The sequence below is a fragment of the Cervus elaphus genome, chromosome 13 (assembly GCF_910594005.1).
Source record: "Cervus elaphus chromosome 13, mCerEla1.1, whole genome shotgun sequence".
Taxonomy (NCBI): domain Eukaryota; kingdom Metazoa; phylum Chordata; class Mammalia; order Artiodactyla; family Cervidae; genus Cervus; species Cervus elaphus.
Window position 1 is genome coordinate 18,691,416 of NC_057827.1, and position 19,656 is coordinate 18,711,071.

Here is a 19,656-nt window from a genome sequence, read left to right on the forward strand (position 1 = left end):
ACCTCCTTTGTTAGAGAAGGTCATAGTTTGAGTGAACAAGCAAGAAACCATCAGTACAAACAGCTAGGACATGGAAGCAACGTAAATGTCCATCAACAGATGAAGGGATAAAGAAGCTGTGGTACATATACACAACGGAATATTACTCAGCCATAACAAGGAATGTGCCTGAGTCAGTTCTAATGAGGTAGATGAACCTAGAGCCTATTATACAGAGTGAAGTGAGTAAGAAAGGAAAAAATACAAATATCGTATATTAACATATATATGGAAACTAGAAAGATGGTACTGACGAACCTATTTGCAAGGCAGCAATGGAGATGCAGACATAAGGAACAGACTTGTGGACATGGGGTGGGGGGAGAGGGTGGGATGAATGGAGAGATTACCATGGAAACATATACACTACCATGTGTAAAATAGGTAGCCAATGGGAATTTGCTGTCTGACTAAGGGAACTCAAACCGGGACTCTGTGACAACCTAGAGGGGTGGGATGGGGCGGGAGGTTCAAGAGGGAGGGGACATGTGTGTACCTAATGCTGGTTCATGTTGATGCATGGCAGAGACAAACACAATATTGTAAAGCAATTACCCTTCAATTAAAAATAAATTAATTAAAAAAAGAAAAAACCATCCACACAGGAAATGAGCATCTAAAGTGAAACCCAAGTGTCAGACGGGTATGGATCAGTTAGGGCAACCCGGAACCCAGTAGTTCCACTGATTCTTTAAAGATCACCAGTTCCCTACAGCCCCTCCAAGGAGGAGCAGCATAGTTGCCCATTAGCTGGTTTAAAACAAGAACAAAGAGTCCACAAAAGAATGCTTAGTGTCTGCAAGCCTGCAAGTTCCTAACTGGGGACACCCTAGTCATTTCTCAGCATCAGGAGTGTGAAGTCGGAAACACGATCTCCACAGGATTGGGAGGTGGAGAAAGGAGCTTGGGACACAGCAGGCTCTCATTCAGCCCCAAATGTTGCATCTTTCCATGATGGCAGCAGAGAGAAAATGACTATGGAAATCAAGAGTTCTTGGTAAGCAAACAAGACATTTTTATAACTTCATGCTAGTCTTCTCTAGAACCTTCTCTGGGAGCAGGCTACCATATCCCAGTGGTGGCCAGGGAGACTTCATTTGGCATTCACAAAAACACTAACAAGGAACTTCCCTGGAGGTCCAGTGGTTAAGACTCCATGCTCCCAATGCAGGGGGCTCAGGTTCAATCCCTCATCAAAGAAGAGCCACATTTCATGTGGCACAGCAAAACTAACTAACCAAATAAAAAATATGCAATTCTAAAAAGAAAGAAAGAAAACAACAACAACAAAAGCAATACCAAAATAATTTTTTTTTAAAGCCTCCAAAAAATAAGAAAAACAAACAAACAAACAAACAAACCACTAACCATGGGAGAGTTCATTCCTGGGAAGTCTGAAAAGAGAAACAGCAGTGTCTAGAAAAGATGATGAAGCCAAACACTCAAGCTGACATACATACATACCTATCTCTAAACTTTCTAATGCTACTTCTGGAAGTGCTGGCATTACAGCAAGCTTTCTCAGCATTTTTAAAATGCTGGTGTAAATATCAAAGAGTCATGTCACAGACTCCCAACCTTATCTCATCAGTAGGTCACCTCCCCCACTTTATCTTATATGCAACGGCCAGGGAAGTTAGCCCCTGGTATAGACCCCCTAAGGGACCTCCCTCAGCTCTGACACTTGTTTTTTAACTGGGAGCTCACTTAGAATCTCCTGGGAAGCTTTCAAGATATTCAGATGCCTGAATCACCTCTCCCACAGCTCCCTTCCCCACTGTAGACTGGGAGAATCATTTGTAGGGATGGGGACCCTGCATATGTGTGTTTCAAGAAAAGTCCACAGCATTTTTTCATTTCTAAAATATTTTTTTCTTTTATTAACTCCTTTTTTGAATACTAGCATCTCATTTCTGAGATTTTCATTTTAAAATAAGTTTTATCTGCTTTATTAAAAAAAGAGAAAGCCCACAAGTGACAATGACACAAATCCCTTGTTGGGAAACAAGGGCTCATAAAATAAAGTCTAGTCTCACTAGAGGGCAATGAGAAGACCCTCAATAATTCATTCATAATTTTACCAAAGACTTACTAGGCAGCTTTGGATACTAGGAACTTGGCTGGGTGTGGGAGCTGAGAGCAGCCTGTCTTCCAGCATGATCTTCTCTAAATCTTATTCCCCAAACCATGCACATCTCGGGCATCCCAGCCCAGAAGCCCCTCCTCTCCCCTCCACCCATGGGTATCCTGCTCATCCTTCCAGATCAGGCAGAAATGCTGCATCCTTCACGCACCTGTTTTCGAATCCTTCCTCTGGGGTCCTCACGGCATCCCTTCGAACCTCCCATAATCCTTGCCACCTTCAAGCCTGTACTGTGGCAACACTTCACAACTGCCTAAAGAGCTGACCTGAATAAAAGAGTCCCAGGATCACAGAAGTCTGAGAAATGTATAATAAACAAAGTCAGCCAGCTTTCCTCACAGCTGGCATTCTCAGAGCCTTTAACAGACAGTCTATGAATCTCCAAGAGCATCACAGCATAGTTTCCCAACTTATTTACCCATGGAACCACTCCTCCCAGTTTTGTTGCTGAATTGTACTTCCTTGGGCACTTCAGAGGATTCGCCTTCCAAGGAGCCCCCACTGGGAAATGCTGTCTTCTACTTATTCCCTCCCTTCCTCCCTTCTTCCAAAAGCACAAGGGGCATCCACAGTGGACCAGGCATGGTGCCAGGTGCCCTCACCTATGCTCATTTCAGGAACTTTGTTGAAATAACTTGAGATGGGGAGCTGTGGCTGAATAACAGACATAACCCCCAGTGTGTCCTCCATCAAAGACGATACAAACACAATGACACCACTGACCAGTCTGGCCCCTGGGGACCTGTAAAAACAAGTCCTCTGACATGGCTGCATTGGAACCACAGCCTGGCACAGGATTCCAAGAGGTTGGGAAGGCAGACGGTTTCCTGGGCCATGGAATCAAGAAAGAAGACTCTAACGGGAAATCTGCATGATGGGGGAGCACAGCTCAGAAGACAAATCACATGATAAAAAACACTCAGCCATTCAGCCTGCGGAACAAGGACTCGCAGATCACCAGGCTCCTCACAATAACATCATGCTGCAAGGCACAGGCCTCTAATTAGGAAAAATGTAGCAGGAACCGACTGCTGGCTCACAGACGATGGAGGCGGCTTGGCAGAGAAGCCGAAGCTGGAGGCATGAACTGGGTCCCGGGGCTGAGCGAACGAGCTTGGGGCCCCCACGGAAGAGTGGGAAGTGCAGGGGTGGGGGCTGGTGAGGATGCACTCTGCCCGAACAGCAAGACACCTGCCAGGAAGACAGGCAAGCCAAGACCTGCACCCAAAGGCACAGGGCATGTCAGCGGAGCCACTGGGCCGGCAGACTCCCTGTTCAGAGTCAGGAACAGAGTCTCCTCCACGCATAGGAAGGTCACCTGGGAGCCAGCCATGACACTCAGCCCAGATGGAGCTCCTGCCCCTGAAGGAAAGTTACACGGCTCAGTATAGCACCATTCTATGCAAAACTAAGAACTCTCCCACCGGCAGGAAAAATGGACTTGAAGGTTGATTATGCCCAGCTCCCAGGCAGAATTCCTTGCCCCAGTCATTTAAGAGATAACTACTCGGAACAACCATGGAGAAGAACAGGCCCCCTTAAGACAGTAGCTTTCCACACACATGCCTGTATATACTTACTCTTTTCTTGGGTTAGGGCAGCAGCTCGCTAATCTGACTGCTGCCCCTTCTCGCCTCGTTAAAGGTGATCTCTTCCTATAAAGTTCCAGGCTCGTTATTTTTCCAAACCTCGCCTTCTCTAACTCCCTTACCCACCAGCCAGCATCTGTGAGTGTGTCAAACACAGGCCCAGACCCTGGGAGGGGCTGTGGGCGATGGCGGCTTTGGGAGCAGCAGCAAACGGTGCTGAGCTGGGCAGTGTCTGTCCAGCCCTCCACGTGTTGTTTTCAATCACTCAGTCGTGTCTGGCTCTTGGCCATCCCGTGGACTGCAGCACGCCAGCCCTCCCTGTCCCTCACCATCTCCTGGAGTTTGCCCAAGTTCACGTCCATGGAATCAGAGATGTCATCCAACCATCTCATCTGCTGTCTCCCTCTCCTTCTGCCTTCAACCTTTCCCAGCAGCAAAGCCTTTCCCATGCACGTAACCCATCGTTTATCAGATGGGTACTGAGCACCAGCCATGTACTGGGTTGGCCAAAAAGTCTGTCAGGGTTTTCTGTAACATCTTAGGGAAAAACCTGAATGAACTTTTTGGCCAACTCAGTACAAGGGCGTGGGCAAAGACATGCGGTTCCTGCCTCATGGAGCTTCCGGGGGAGGTGATAAGGCCTACAAAGGTCACACTCTGAGCGTGACGCGGAGAGCAACATGCCGTGGACGGGGTGCCCTAGGGATGTCAGGATAACGTCCTCGGGGAAGTGATGTGTGAGCTGACGTCTGAAGATGGGATCAGAATCCCCGGAATGGGAACAGCAAGTGCAAAGTCCTGGGAGGGAGGGATCCTGGGGATGCAGAGGACCAAAAGGAGGTTGGAGAGGTGAGGCTGGTGTGGTGGGAACAGGGCAGCAGGTGTGGGAAGAGCCTGGGGGGGGGCAGAGCCTCATGGGGCTGGTGGCATGTCAAGGGCTCAGCCTCTGTCCATTGGGAATAGATGCATTGTGCACACATCCTAGGGTGGCTGACAGCTTGGAGGGGTGAGGACAGACTGGAGCATGAGAGACCACGCACAGGATGTCTGAGAGATATTTAGGTGCCAAAGTCAACAGAACCTGGTGATGGGTAGCATTAGGGGTATGAGTGGGGAGAGGGTTGCGGAAGGTATCAACCCGGGCAGATTTCATTCCCCTAAAAATGAAAGTCCTCTAGAGTCGGGCTCTGCAGTTTCTCTGTTGGATAGGGAGCAAGTAGACATGGGCTTCCCTGGTGGCTCAGACGGCAAAGAATCTGCCTGCAACATGGGAGACCTGGGTTGGATCCCTGGGTTGGGGAGATCCCCTGCAGAAGCGAATGGCTACCTGCTCCAGTACTCTGGCCTGGAGAATTCCACAGACTGTATCGTCCATGGGGTCTGAAAGAGTCAGACGCGACTGAGCGACTTTCACTTCACGACTGAGCCACAGTTTTGGTATACACTGTTGAAAAGTCACTTAGGACCCACTGATGCCACTTTTTCCTTCGCAGAGGGCCTGTTTATTGTCCAAAGGTGCAACACAATGCTGTGGTCACGAAGTTGGGCACCGGGACTTCCCTGGTGGTCCAATGGTTAAGAATCTTCCCCACAATGCAGGGGACGTAGGTTGGATCCCTGGTTGGGGAACTAAAATCTTGTATCCGTTGGATCAACTAAGCCCGCATACCACAATTAGTGAGTCTATACGCCACAATAGAAGATCCTGCATGCTGCAACTAATACCCGAGGCAGCCAAGTAAATAAATAAATGATTAATAAAAAATTTTTTTAAAGAGAAGATAGGCACTGAGGCCCTCCCACAGCTCCCACAGCCTTTTCTTTCCAAATGTAAGCTTTAATTTCCTTGTCTGTTAAATGGTATAGTATACCACTTGGGGCTGGGAGGGATTCTCATGGGGCTGGGAGGATTAAATGATAGTGTATGGAAAACAAACATTAACTGCTATTGTGTGTACGTGTGTGTGTGCACATGCACACGCGTGCACACTGGCAAGAAAGTGTTCCTTTATTTACTCATTCATTCATTCAACCCCTATCACCTATTAATACATGTCAGGCAAACTGCTAAGAAAAGATGAGAAGTGAAAGGCAAAGGAGAAAAAGAAATACCCATCTGTATGCAGAGTTTCAAAGAATAGCAGAGAGAGATCAGAAAGCCGTCCTAAGTGAACAAGGCAAAGAAATAGAGGCAAACAAAAGAATGGGAAAGACTAGAGATCTCTTCAAGATAATTAGAGATACCAAGGGAACATTTCATGCAAAAATGGGCTCAATAAAGGACAGAAATGGTGTGGACCCAACAGAAGCAGAAGACATCAAGAACAGGTGGCAAGAAGAACTGCACCTAGAAGAACCGTGCAAAAAGATCTTCAGGACCCAGGTAACCATGAAGGTGTGGTCACCCACCTAGAGCCAGACATCCTGGAGTGTGAAGTCAAGGGGGCCTGAGGAACATTACTAGGAACAAAGCTAGTGGAGGTGATGGAATTCCAGTTCAGTTCAGTCGCTCAGTCGTGTCCGACTCTTTGCGACCCCGTGAATCGCAGCATGCCAGGCCTCCCTGTCCATCACCAACTCCCAGAGTCTACCCAAACCCATGTCCATCGAGTCGGTGATGCCATCCAGCCATCTCATCCTCTATTGTCCCCTTCTCCTCCTGCCCCCAATCCTTCCCAGTACTAGGGTCTTTTCCAGTGAGTCAACTCTTCGCATGAGGTAGCCAAATATTGGAGTTTCAGCTTCAGCATCAGTCCTTCCAATGAACACCCAGGACTGATCTCCCTTAGGATGGACTGGTTGTATCTCCTTGCAGTCCAAGGGACTCTCAAGAGTCTCATCTGACACCACAGTTCAAAAGCATCAATTCTTCTGCGCTCAGCTTTCTTCACAGTCCAACTCTCACATCCATACATGATCACTGGAAAAACCATAGCCTTGACTAGACAGACCTTTGTTGGCAAAGTAATGTCTCTGCTTTTAAATATGCTATCCAGGTTGGTCATAACTTTCCTTCCAAGGAGCAAGCGTCTTTTAATTTCATGGCTGCAATCACCATCTGCAGTGATTTTGGAGCCCAAAGAAATAAAGTCTGACACGGTTTCCACTGTTTCCCCATCTATTTGCCATGAAGTGATGGGACCAGATGCTATGATCTTAGTTTTCTGAATGTTGAGTTTTAAGCCAACTTTTCACTCTCCTCCTTCACTTTCTTCAAGAAGCTTTTAGTTCCTCTTTACTTTCTGCCATAAGGGTGGTGTCGTCTGCATACCTGAGGTTAGTCAAGTGGGCCTGAGGAACATTACTAGGAACAAACCTAGTGGAGGTGATGGAATTTCAGTTGATCTCTTTTTTTTTTTCATTTATTTTTATTAGTTGGAGGCTAATTACTTTACAATATTGTAGTGGTTTTTGTCATACATTGACATGAATCAGCCATGGATTTACATGTATTCCCCATCCTGATCCCCCCTCCCACCTCCCTCTCTACCTGATCCCTCTGAACCCTCTTACACTGTTGGTGGGAATGCAAACTAGTACAGCTGCTATGGAGAACAGTGTGGAGATTTCTTAAAAAACTGGAAATAGAACTGCCATATGACCCAGCAATCCCACTTCTGGGCATACACACAGAGGAAACCAGATCTGAAAGAGACACGTGCACCCCAGTTGATCTCTTTCAAATACTAAAAGATGATGCTGTGAAAGTGCTGCACTCACTATGCCAGCAAATTTGGAAAACTCAGCAATTGCCCACAGTACTGGAAAAGGCCAGTTTTCATTCCAATCCCAAAGAAAGGCAATGCCAAAGAATGTTCAAATTACTGCACAACTGTGCTCATTTCACATGCTAGCCAAGTGATGCTCAAAATCCTTCAAGCTAGGATTCAATAGTATGTGAACCAAGAACTTCCAGATGTTCAAGCTGGATTTAGAAAAGGCAGAGGAACCAGAGATGAAATTGCCAACATCCGCTGGATCATAGGAAAATCAAGTGAATTCCAGAAAACTTCTACTTCTGCTTCATTGACTATACTATAGCCTTTGACTGTGTGGATCACAACAAACTGTGGAAAATTCTTAAGGAGATGGGAATACCAGAACACCTTACCTGTCTCCTGAGAAACCTGTATGCAAGCCAAGAAGCAACAGTTAGAACCAGACATGGAACAAAAGACTGGTTCAAAATTGGGAAAACAGTACCTCAAGGCTGCATATTGTCACCCTGCTTATTTAACTCATATGCAGAGTACATCATGGGGAATGCCGGACTGAATGAAGCTCAAGCTGGAATCAAGATTGCTGGGAGAAATATCAATAACCTCAGATATGCAGATGACACCATTCTAACGACAGAAAGTGAAGAGGAACTAAAGAGCCTCTTGATGAAGGTGAAAGAGGAGAGTGAAAAAGTTGGCTGAAAACTCAATATTCAAAAAACTAAGGTCATGGCATTAGTGAAGTGAAGTCATTCAGTCGTGTCTGACTCTTTGTGACCCCATGGACTGTAGCCTACCAGGCTCCTCTGTCCATGGAATCTTCCAGGCACGAATACTGGAATGGGTTGCCATTTCCTTCTCCAGGGGATCTTCCCAACCCAGGGATCGAACCCAGGTCTCCTGCATTGTAGGAAGACACTTTCACTATCTGAGGTCCCATCATTTCATGGCAAATAGATGGGGAAACAATGGAAATAGTGACAGACTATTTTCTTGGGCTCCCAAATCACTGGATGATGACTGCAGCCATGAAATTAAGCTTGCTCCTTGGAAGAAAAGCTATGACAAACCTAGACAGCATATTAAAAAGCAGAGACATCGCTTTGCTGACAAAGATATGTATAGTCAAAGATATACTGGTTTTTCCAGTAGTCATGAACGGATATGAGAGTTGGACTGTAAAGAAGGCTGAGTGCCAAAGAATTGATGCTTTTGAACTGTGGTGCTGGAGAAGACTCTTGAGAGTCCCTTGGACTGCAAGGAGATCAAATCAGTCAATCCTAAAGGAAATCAGGCCTGAATATTCATTGGAAGGACTGATGCTGAAGCTGAAGTTCCAATACTTTGGCCACCTGATGTGAAGAACCAACTCACTGGAAAAGACCCTGATGCTGGGAAAGATTGAAAGCAGGAGAAGAAGGGGATGACAGAGGATGAGCTGGTTGGATGCCATCACCGACTCAATGGACATGAGTTTGAGCAAGGTCCAGAGGACAGTGAAGGACAGGGAGGCCTGGACAGGGGGAGAAGTGGATACAGCACAAGGGGAGGGATGCGGGAGCTCCTGAAAGGTGACCCAGCAAAACATTCTGAAGAACAAGATGAGGGATGAGGGGCCTTAGAGCCAGGAAGGAAACTTATTTGATGGCACAGCTGAGGGGCAAAAATGTGTCTTGGATATGCAGGCTCCCACCCGGGGGAGATGCTAGAGCTTTACGAGACCAAGCATTTGTCCACCAGCTGCCTGCTTTGTGAACTGGTTATGTGACAGTCACCACCAGACAGGGACTTCTGGGCTGTGCAAGAAGTGACTGCTTTTCTACACAGTTCTGGAAAATATTCTGAGCTTCCCATCTCTCACCTTCTCAAAACAAAACCCAACTGATGGCCAACTTTGTAGAAACAGACCTTCAAAGCCTGCTTTGAGGGGAGAGCGCACTGGAAAGTGATCACAGGTTTGAAGTCCTCTGTCACCGAACAGGAGCTCTGTGTCCTACCAGGGTCCCCAGCCTCTGGGATCTAATGCCTGATGACCTGAGGTGGAGTTGATGTAACAGTAATAGAAGTAAAGTGCACAACAAATGCGATGTGCTTGAATCACTGGAAAACTGGTGTCTTCGATGAAACCTGTACCTAGTTCCAAAAAGGTTAGGGACCACTGCTGTTAACCTATAAACAAGCTAAGTCCTAATACTGACCTTATGCAGCTTCTGTAAAGTTACACCAGACACCACATGGCAAAACCTAGGGGAGCTGAATGACATGGCTAAGGTTGCTTGATTAGGAAGTGGCTGAGCTGGATTTAGACCCAGGTGAGGAGCCCTATGGCCCTCCCAGAGCAGAAGAGGCTGTGTGTTTCAGTCCCAGCGGGGAGGGGGATGGTGTAGCTATTCTTATGCCAGCTCTTCTCAGGGACCTTTGCTATATAGAGAGTTTGGCAGGAGACACAGGCTGATGGCTGGACTAGAAACCCATTAGTAGTAGTCACGTACAGATGTGAGAGCTGGACCATAAAGAAAACTGAGTGCCGAAGAACTGATGCTTTTGAATTGTGGTGCTGGAGAAGACTCTTGAGAGTCCCTTGGATAGCAAGGAGATCAAACTGGTCAATCCTAAAGGAAATCAACCCTGAATATTCACTGGAAGGACTGATGCTGAAGCTCCGATATTTTGGCCACTTGATGTGAAGTGCTAACTCATTGGAAAAGACCCTGATGCTGGGAAAGATTGAGGGCCGGAGGAGAAGGGGACAACAGAGGATAAAATGGTTGGATGGCATCATCGACTTAACGGACAGGACATGAATTTGAATAAACTCTGGAAGATACTGAAGGACAGGGAAGCCTGGTATGCTGCAGTCCATGGGGTTGCAAAGAGTCAGACGCGACTTAGTGACTGAACAGCAAGCTCAAATGAAACAAATGAGAAACTGCAACCTACAGATCCGTATAGTAATGCTAGTTTCTCTAACATGTGCAACAATGCTCAGCTTATCTGTACTCCCAAGCGTGTGGCATACTGTATGCAGACCAGTTGGGCTTTCAAGGCTGCAAATCAGATTGAAGAGTTTGGGAGTGCTTGGCAGCATCATGTGGTGCTTTTGGTGGAAATGTCCATGTAGCGGAAACATTTTATCTCAGGTGGAAAAAATGAAGGCTCTAAACCACGGTGGCCCCCTCTCCATGAGCTGGCAAGTGTAAAATTTGTTGATTCTCATAATAGCTTGCTCCACTGGACTCTGGTTCCTGGGGATTTTTCTAGATGCACTGCCTTCCTCTCCTGCTGGGACATCCTTTAGGTCCATTAATGGATCTGATGCCGCTGGGAATCACTAATTCTAAATTAAAAATCATTAATTATCAGAGGGGAGCCCACATATCCACAGACTGTAACCGTGGTGGCTCTGGTCTAGGAGCCTCCTCCCTGTCTACCCACCTGTGTATTTGCCAGGTCAGACACAGCACATCCAGCAATCACCTTGTCACTGCTTCGGCTTTGCCCACCGCATGCCTCCCCTGCTGCCATACAAGCTCCAGCATGGAAGCTTCCTTGGTCACTGCTGAGTCCCTGGTGGTGGTGACTTAGTTGCTACGGCATGTCCGACTCTTATGACCCTATGGATTGAAGTCCACCAGGCTCCTCTGTCCATGGGATTCTCCAGGCAAGAGTACTGGAGTGGGTTGCCATTTCCTTCTCCAGGGGATCTTCCTGATCTAGGGATTGAACTTGGGTCTCCTGCATTGCAGGCAGATTCTTCACCCACTGCTATGTCCCTGGAGCTTGGCAGAGTCTCAGAAAATGGTGACTGAACTAACAAATGGGCTAACCAGAGACTGGATCAGAGCCTGAGAATTCTGAAGCTGTGACATCCTCCAGACGTGGCTCAGCTCTGTCTGGGACGACCCAAGCCCTGCCTTCCTTGCCTGTCTGTTGTATTTCCATAATGCAGGGCTGCCTGGCACTGGTGTTGTCACCACCTTAGGCCACCTTGCTGGCTTGCTGGCCTGTCCCTACACTGGATAGTGAGTTCTTTGATGGCACAATTGTATTTTTTTTTTTTTAAAACTGTGTATCCCCAGAGATGAAAGGCAAGAGATTACAGGTATAGGTCTTACCATGAGAACCTCAGGAAAGCAAGTCATTCTGGGGTGAGGAAATATTGGGTTGGCCAAAACGTTTGTTCAGGTTTTGCCATTAAGATGTTACAGGAAAACCCGAAGGAACAGTACTGCCAACCTCATACCTGGAAAGGCTACCACCACACTGGTCAGAGTGTCTGCATGGCCCACTCTCATGCCAGCCCCAGCTGTTGCCATGAATCTGGTCCCTGGGATGCTGTGGCCAGCTGCGCTATCAGAGGGGTGGCAAGCGTCATCCTCCAGCCACCTGGGGGCTCCTGAAGGGGACCTGTTTGGGGAGTTTTATTTTATGAAGCATAGACTCCTGGGACTCTAAGCTAAGGCAACCTCAGAGGATACAAAGCAGGTGGCCTTCTCATCTAATAAAAAAAAGACTTACATTTGATGGCTCAGATGTATAAATAATCTGCCTGCAATGTGAGAGATCCAGGTTTGATCCCTGGGTCAGGAAGATCCCCTGGAGAAGGAAATGGAAGCCCACTCCAGTATTCAGGCCTGGAGAAGTCCATGGACAGAGCAGCCTGGCAGGCTACAGTCCATAGGATCACAAAGTGTCGGACACGACTGAGCGACTAACGCTCACTTTCTCATCTAACAGTGCACTCTGACCCTTAGAGAGATGTATCTTGAGATCGTCTATGGGCAATTCCACATTACGACTTTGGTAGAAGCCATCACAGAACATGGAGTCAAACAGGACACTAGGCTCTTAAATTAGCGTCTTCTGGGAATTAGCACAAGTTCCTTGAATCCCCCTCTGGCTACCAGGTGGTATTCACAGTCTCCAAGGGCAGTGCCTGAATTCTCAAGAGCAGGCTGTCACCCAGGAACCGTGTTACAACTCCACGCTCGTGGAGATGAAGCGTGGCCAGGGTAATGACCGCAGGGTTGGGGAAGGGCGGGATGGAGCTGAGCTCGAGGTCACCCGAGATTCTCGCCGCCGTTTTCAAGCATCTCCAGAGACAGTGCCCCTCAGTAGAGCTCAGTAGAGACGCTCCTCAAGCCTCTACAGCAAGCGCTGCGAGCCCGGGGTGGCAGCTGCTGACGGCGGGCCAGGCCACATGCCTGGTTTCCTGCAAAGAAGTCACCGTCCACCTCTTTCCCACCCCAGCCTCACCGAGAAGGAACGCCCCAGCCTTGCTCCTGCCCACTCCCCAAATCTAGCACGTTCTTCAGGACACCCAGCAAGAAGGGGTCCTTGAATTAGGGAGTACTGCACATATCTCTCAAGTGAGTAGGGGGCAGCTTTAAGGCTGCCCGTCATCACCCTCACCTCTAAAAGGCTGAGCCAAATATAGAAACCATGAGGGGGTGTGTGTGAGGGACTCCTCATTTTCATTCTGCATCACTGTTTGTGTCTCTTTTGTGAAAAAAAGATGCACTTCTTTTCCTTTTAAAAATGATGGTGAGCACTTTGCCGCGCTCTGAAGTGGGACTTCGTTATCAAGACTTGAGTTAATATTTCCTTCCAGAGGAACACGGCTCTCATCTCTAATGGAGGGGCTGGAGGGCCAGAGAGAATCTAAGGAAATGCACTCTGGATGTGGCTTTTCAAGAACGCCTGCATCAGGCAAAGAGAACCAGCTTCAAAGTCTTTTCCTGCTTTCATGTGCTTGCAAGGGGCCTGGAAGAGTTCAAAGCAGGGGGCGGGGGGGCATGAAACATCCGGCGCCCTCCTTCCCTCCCCACTTTCTTCCTTCTATGGACACATATTTATCCTACACCAGGTGCAATGTTAGCCACCGGGCTCTCAGCTGGGAGGATTTCGTCTGCTGCCCCTTCAATAAATGGTAGCCCCTTTGTTTTTGCTTTATAAAGCGCATTTACTTCTCAGAGTATCACAGCACCAGGGAAGGCAGATCACGTAAAACCAACGGGATTCTGTTTCAAGTCCCCCAGCGTCCGGTCTCGAGCATCCCTCAAGAACGCGGTGTCCGTACCTCTCAGCTGCTGGAAGCAGGAGGCGCTGCTGTCTGGCTCCAGGGGGTGTCTCAGGACCCCGTTGCTGGGTTTGGGTCTCTCGTATTCTCTCTCGGGGAGCATGGCCTGCTCGCTCTCCAGGGCGGGGTCTGAGTGCGGGGGCAGAGACTGTGGGAACCCAAACATCAGGACGGAAGAGAAGAAGAGTAAGGCACCGCAGAGCAGAAAGCCGCCCCACCAGGCTCCGATCCAGCGGGGGTCGTCTGGGGTGATGTCCAGGTTACCTGCACCAACCAGAAGAGCGCGGTTAACAGGAGGGCACTGGGCAGGCCCGGGCGCTTGGCCGAGGCTTGAGATCAGCTGTACAGACCGGCCGGGGCTCCGGAGATGGCCTGGCTGGGGAAGAGTGGACAATGGGAAAAGCAGCCCGTGGCCTCCTAGCTGAGCGTCTGGTTTTCCCCAAGGTGAAGGCTGATCGCGTCCCCTCCTTAATTTTCTTGTCTACTTTGTGCCCGTATCTGTCTAAACAAAACCAGGGAGAAGCCAGACGCCCCCTGAGTTTAGGCTGGCATTGACTGACGTGGCCGAGCTGCCAAGGTCTGCTAACAAAAGCACGGGGAGACAGAAAGGTTCATCGCTCAAGGGTGTATTTTTACTTTGTATGTTCACTTGCACCTCCCACAAAGCTGCTAACCTGAGGTCCCCTTCCACACCCCACTCTCCCAGCCTTAAACTGGTGGACAGATCATGTAGGGCGGTGCAGAACGGAAACCAAGAGCCAGGATACCTGGAAAGAAACCCTGCCCACTTCTCACAGTGTGACCTCAGGCTAGCGATCTGAACTCTCCACGCCTCAGCCGACTGATCTGTAGAACACTGATTATTATGACGGTACTTACCCTGATCGAGTTCGGAAGATCAAATGAGCCACACCAGACACAAAGTGCACAGAACACTGTCTGGCGCGTGCTTAAGCACTTAATTGATGTGAGCTTAATATTCATGGCGAGGGTTCTTTTCCTAAGCTACTAGTGTGTGTATGTGTGTGTGTGTGTGTGTTAGCTGCTCAGTCATGTCTGACTCTTAGCGACCCCATGGACTAATTCTCCAGGAAAGAATACTGGGGTGGGTAGCCATTCCCTTCTCCAGGGGGTCTTCCTGACCCAGGGGTTGAATCCGGATCTCCTGTACTGCAGGCAGATTCTTAACCGCCTGAGCCACCAGGGAAGCTGATGGGGGATGGGTTAATTCAAACTTCCGTGATGGCCAGTGGTCTGGGGGCCAGTCCTCTACTGAAAGCTCCGTAGCCAGTGTCTATGCTTTGAGGTCCCATGCAAGTGGTGTGGCCGTCTAGTACTATGACTTGTTTGACTTTCCAGCTGGAGTCAAGAAGATGTACATTTCTGTTGCCCCCTTGGTAGATGTTTTTCCCTTTTTCCACATCTCCCTTGCAGAGCAGGGTGCTCCCACCTGAGCTGCTTAGAGATATCTCTTTGATGATGATCCCATGCCCCTGGAGCACATCTCAGTGATCTGGGTTATAGCATATGAGCTAAGACCTAACGGGGCTGCGGGCCTGGACAGATGGATGGACAGGCTTGGGAAGAGAAATGACTGTAGTCACTGGATGAGCGCTCCCCCACATCTAAAGTGCTCTTCCTGAAGACTCCCCAGTTATCAGTGATGAAAACACCAGCCGTCACCGACCGAGGGCTCACTCTGCACCAGGGATTATGTGGAGTGGATTCTCAACTGTTCCAATCAACCCTCCCCACAACCCTACGAGGTAGAGCCTTTTTTTTTCTATTGTCCCTATTTCATACAGATGGAGAAATCAAGGCTTAGAAAGGCTGGGTGTGGCCTTCCTTCATGGCTCCATGGTAAAGAACCTGCCTGCCAGTGCAGGAGACAAATTTGATCCCTGGTCTGGTAAGCAGCGAAGCCTGTGTGCCAGAACCACTGAGCTTGTACTCTAGAGCCTGGGAACCACAACTACTGAAGCCCAGGTGCCCTAGAGCCTGTGTTTCACAACAAGAGAAGCCACTGCAATGAGAAGTCCATGCACCGCAATAGAGAGTAGCCCCCACTCGCTGCAACTAGAGAAAAAGCCTGTGCAGCAATGAAGATCCAGCACAGCCAAAAGCAAATAAATAAAATTATATTAAAAAAAAAAAAAAGAAACAGGAAAGGCTGAGTGCCTTGCCTACATCCACAGAGTTGAAGACCAGAACACAGGCATCCAGATGCCAAGGGCTCTGCTCTCTCCCTCTTGACTGGCAGGCCTTTGTTTGGGCTCTCTGGAGGGTTCTTGAAGGCTAATTCCTCTGCTCTGGGCAGCGGGTAAGACGACCAGCTCTTCTGATGGGTGGCAACTTGGCCTTTGGAACACTGGTGGTCTCTAACCTGGAGGCCTTGACATCAACCAAGCAGCAATAACCAGGGTACTTGAATGGACCAGATGCTTTTGCTTGAGAGGAGAGAGCATACGCTCTAGTGGGCTTGGGGCCGAATCTCACTATTTCTACTTAGTAGCATGTGATGCTGAATCCCACCCTTCTTACTTACTAGCACATGATGCTGAATCCCACCCTTCTTACTTACTAGCATGTGATGCTGAATCCCACCCTTCTTACTTACTAGCATGTGATGCTGAACCCCACCCTTCTTACTTACTAGCATGTGATGCTGGGAAAGGTACTCTCGCTCCCTGACTCTTGGTTTCATCATTTGCAAAATAAAGACGATAGACAGCCCAGAACAGTGGTCACCAGGCTGAGAGGTAATGAAGCAGCATCACTTGACACACAGTAGGCTCTTACCTACTGGAGCGCTTAATCTTGAACTTTCAGGGATGTACTTATGTAAATGGGAATTTTAAGGCATAGATTTTTTTTTCATTTAACAATGCACTGTAAAGATCTCTCAAAATTACCACACATTAATGCTGTGTAATATTCCATTTTAGGGATTACATAAATTTTTAGCTAGTTTCTTAAGCCTTGTACACTGAGGTATGTCTTAATCTTTTTATTAATATCAACACTTCCGAGGAGAGCTTTCTAGTAGCTCAGTCACTGGATATAAACAATATTTTTTAAGTAAATTCCTACATGGAGAAATTTTGCACGGCACTAATGCACAATTAGGGCTTCCCTGGTGGCTCAGTGGTAAATAATCTGTTTACCAATGCAAGAGACGTGGGTTTGATCCCTGGGTGGGGGAGACCCCCTGAAGGAAATGAGAACCCTCTCCAGTATTCTTGCCTGGAAATCTCAGGACCGGAGGAGCCTGGTGGGCCACAGTCCACGGGGCCACAAAGAATTGGACACAATCTAGGGACTGAACAACAGCAACACACAATTATGTCTTCTGATGGTCATTAACAAGGAGGAGTCTAATATACCAGTGTCAGTTTCCATTGCTATCAGGGGTGTGAAAATGCTTGGTCTTCAAACCCATCTACTCCAACAAAAGGTACAGATCTAAAAAAAGGAGTACGGTGTAGAAAACCAGGGTGATGTTGAAAGCATCTTTATGCAAACAAGAGGAGAGAAAATGAAGTCACACCACCCTGGAGCTGAGCAAGACTGTTTGCACCAATCCCTTACTGTTTTCCTTCACCTGCTGCCAAGCGCTGAATGAAAACAAAAGGCGGGAAAAGAGAAATGTACTATTTCCCTCCTTTGTCTCTGGGCCCCATAAAGCTGCCAGATGTGAGCCAGCAGGGACAGAGAAAGCCAGGCAGCTGTTGGGAGAAGGAAATCAGAAGCACGTGGACAGTCATATTTTAGATAGGAAGTTAGTGGCTGCCGTGCAGTGAGAAAACACCCCTGGGGGTGGGGCGGCCCTGGGGGAGGCAGGTGTCTGTGAAAGCGAGGCGACTCGCTCCCCAAGGGCCTGTGTCTGCGGGCGGGCGGAAAGCCAGAGTGTGCTCACAGTTCCTGAGTCAGGGCTAGGCACCCACCTGTGACACCATCAGCGCACACCGGCTGCTTTGGAAGGGGCGGGCGGGGGCGGGTCTGCAGAAGGCAGGGATCTGAAGAACCAGGAAAATCACGGCTGACTATTCTGGGAGGTATTGATTTTTTCCCTCCATTTCAATTATCCAGTGGACGGTGGCAGGGAGAGAAATAACAGGCTGAGAAGAAACCGCTCAGCCTTGGAGCGGGCTGGCCTCAGGACCGGTCAGCCTCATGAGCGGAGCGTCAGCCCGCTTCTGGGGGCTCTTGCGGAGACAGCGAACGCTTGACACCAGCCTGAGACACATCTTTTCTTTTTCAAATTTGTAAAAATTGAAGCAAAGTTGCTTTATGGGCTTGCCAGATGGCACTAGTGGTGAAGAACCTGTCTGCCAGTGCAGGAGATGTAAGAGACCCGGGTTTGACCCCTGGGTCAGGAAGATTCACCTGGAGGAGGACATGGCAACCCACTCCAGGAGTCTGGCCCAGAGAATCTGGTGGACAGAGGAGCCTGGAGGGCTACAGTCCATGGGATCACAGGAAGTCGGACACGACTGAAGTGACTTAGCACGCATGCAGAGTTGCTTTACAAAGATGCGTGAGTTTCTGCTGTACAACGAAGGGAATCAGCCACATGTATACATATATCCGCTCCCTCCCACCCCTCTATCCCTGCCAACCCCTCTAGGTCATCACAGAGCATCAAGCTGTGCTCCCTGTGCTATAAAGCAGATTCCCACTATATATCTATTTTACACATAATAGTGTATACATGTCAATGCTAGTCTCTCCATCTGTCCCACCCCCTTCCCCCCACCCCATGTCCACCTGGCTCTTCTCTATTCCTGCCCTGAAAATAGGCTCACCTGTATCAGTTTTCTAGATTTCACATACATGCATTAATATATGATATTTTTCTCTTTCTGACTTATCTCACTCTGTATGACAGACTCTAGGTCCATCCACATCTCTGCTAATGATCCAGTTTCATTTTTCTGAGGCACTTCCTTACTCTACCTATCTTAACAATGAATAGTATTTTTAAGAGGCCTCTTGGCCACTGAAACTGACTATCACCCCCTCTTGCCTGGCAATTGTCACAACTCAGCATTATCGAAAGAAAAGCTATAACAAACCTAGACTGCATACTAAAAAGCAGAGACACCACTTTGTCAACAAAGGTCCATATAGGCAAAACTGTGGTTTTTCCAGTAGTCATGCACAGATGTGAGAGCTGGACCATAAAGGCTGAGCGCCAAAGAATTGATGCTTTTGAACTGTGGTGCTGGAGAAGACTCTTGAGAGTCCCTTGGACAGCAAGGAGATCAAACCAGTCAATCCTAAAGGAAATCAACCCTGAATATCCATTGGAAAGACTGATGTTGAAGCTCCAATACTATGGTCACCTGATGCAAAGAGCCGACTCATTGGAAAGACCCTGATGTTGGGAAGGACTGAGGGCAGGAGGAGAAGGGGGCGGCAGAGGATGAGACGGTTGGATGACATCATCGACTTGATGGACATGAGTTTGATCAAGCTCTGGGAGATGGTGAAGGACAGGGAAGCCTGGTGTGCTGCAGTCCACAGGGTCACAAGGAGTCAGACATGACTGAACGACGAACAATGACAACAAGCATTACTGACACTGAAGGGGAGTTCTCTACATGGATTGGCAAAGCATGTGTGGTAACACTACCCCACATCGGCACATGGGTCGCCTCCTCTGAGGATGAGGATCTCGCCTCCCTTCCTGTGGTGTTAGGTGTGGGCATGCACTACAGAGTTTTGCCAGTCAAATGTGGGAGAGGAGACACATATCACTCCCATGTGGCAATATATATAAGCTGGTGCATGACTCCTATGCCCTTTTTTTCCTGCTTGATTGTGAAGCATGTGGAATTCTCCCAAATATGATGCCTAAGAAGCTATAATGAACAAAATATTCTTGCTGACCTGATTCGGGTATATAACACAAGCAGGAAATAAGACTTTAGTATTCCCAAGTCACTGACATCTTGAGGGTGTTTATTGCTGCAGCATAACTCAGCCTATCCTGACTGGTACAAATGGCTTGTGTGTGCGCAGGTGTGTGCTAAGTCACTTCAGTCTTGTCCAACTCTTTGCGGCCCCAAGGACTGTAGCCCGCCA

General features: G+C 48.3%; 1 protein-coding gene across 2 annotated transcripts in view; it reads right to left on the reverse strand.

Annotated features, from left to right (window-relative positions):
• The window catches only part of SLCO3A1 (solute carrier organic anion transporter family member 3A1), a 368,846-nt gene that overhangs the window by 58,275 nt on the left and 290,915 nt on the right, over positions 1-19,656 (reverse strand). For both annotated transcript variants that reach the window (XM_043921345.1, XM_043921344.1), the window contains exon 4: positions 13,570-13,833. In XM_043921345.1, the coding sequence (XP_043777280.1) occupies positions 13,570-13,833 (264 nt within the window). The remainder of the gene's footprint in view (positions 1-13,569; positions 13,834-19,656) is intronic.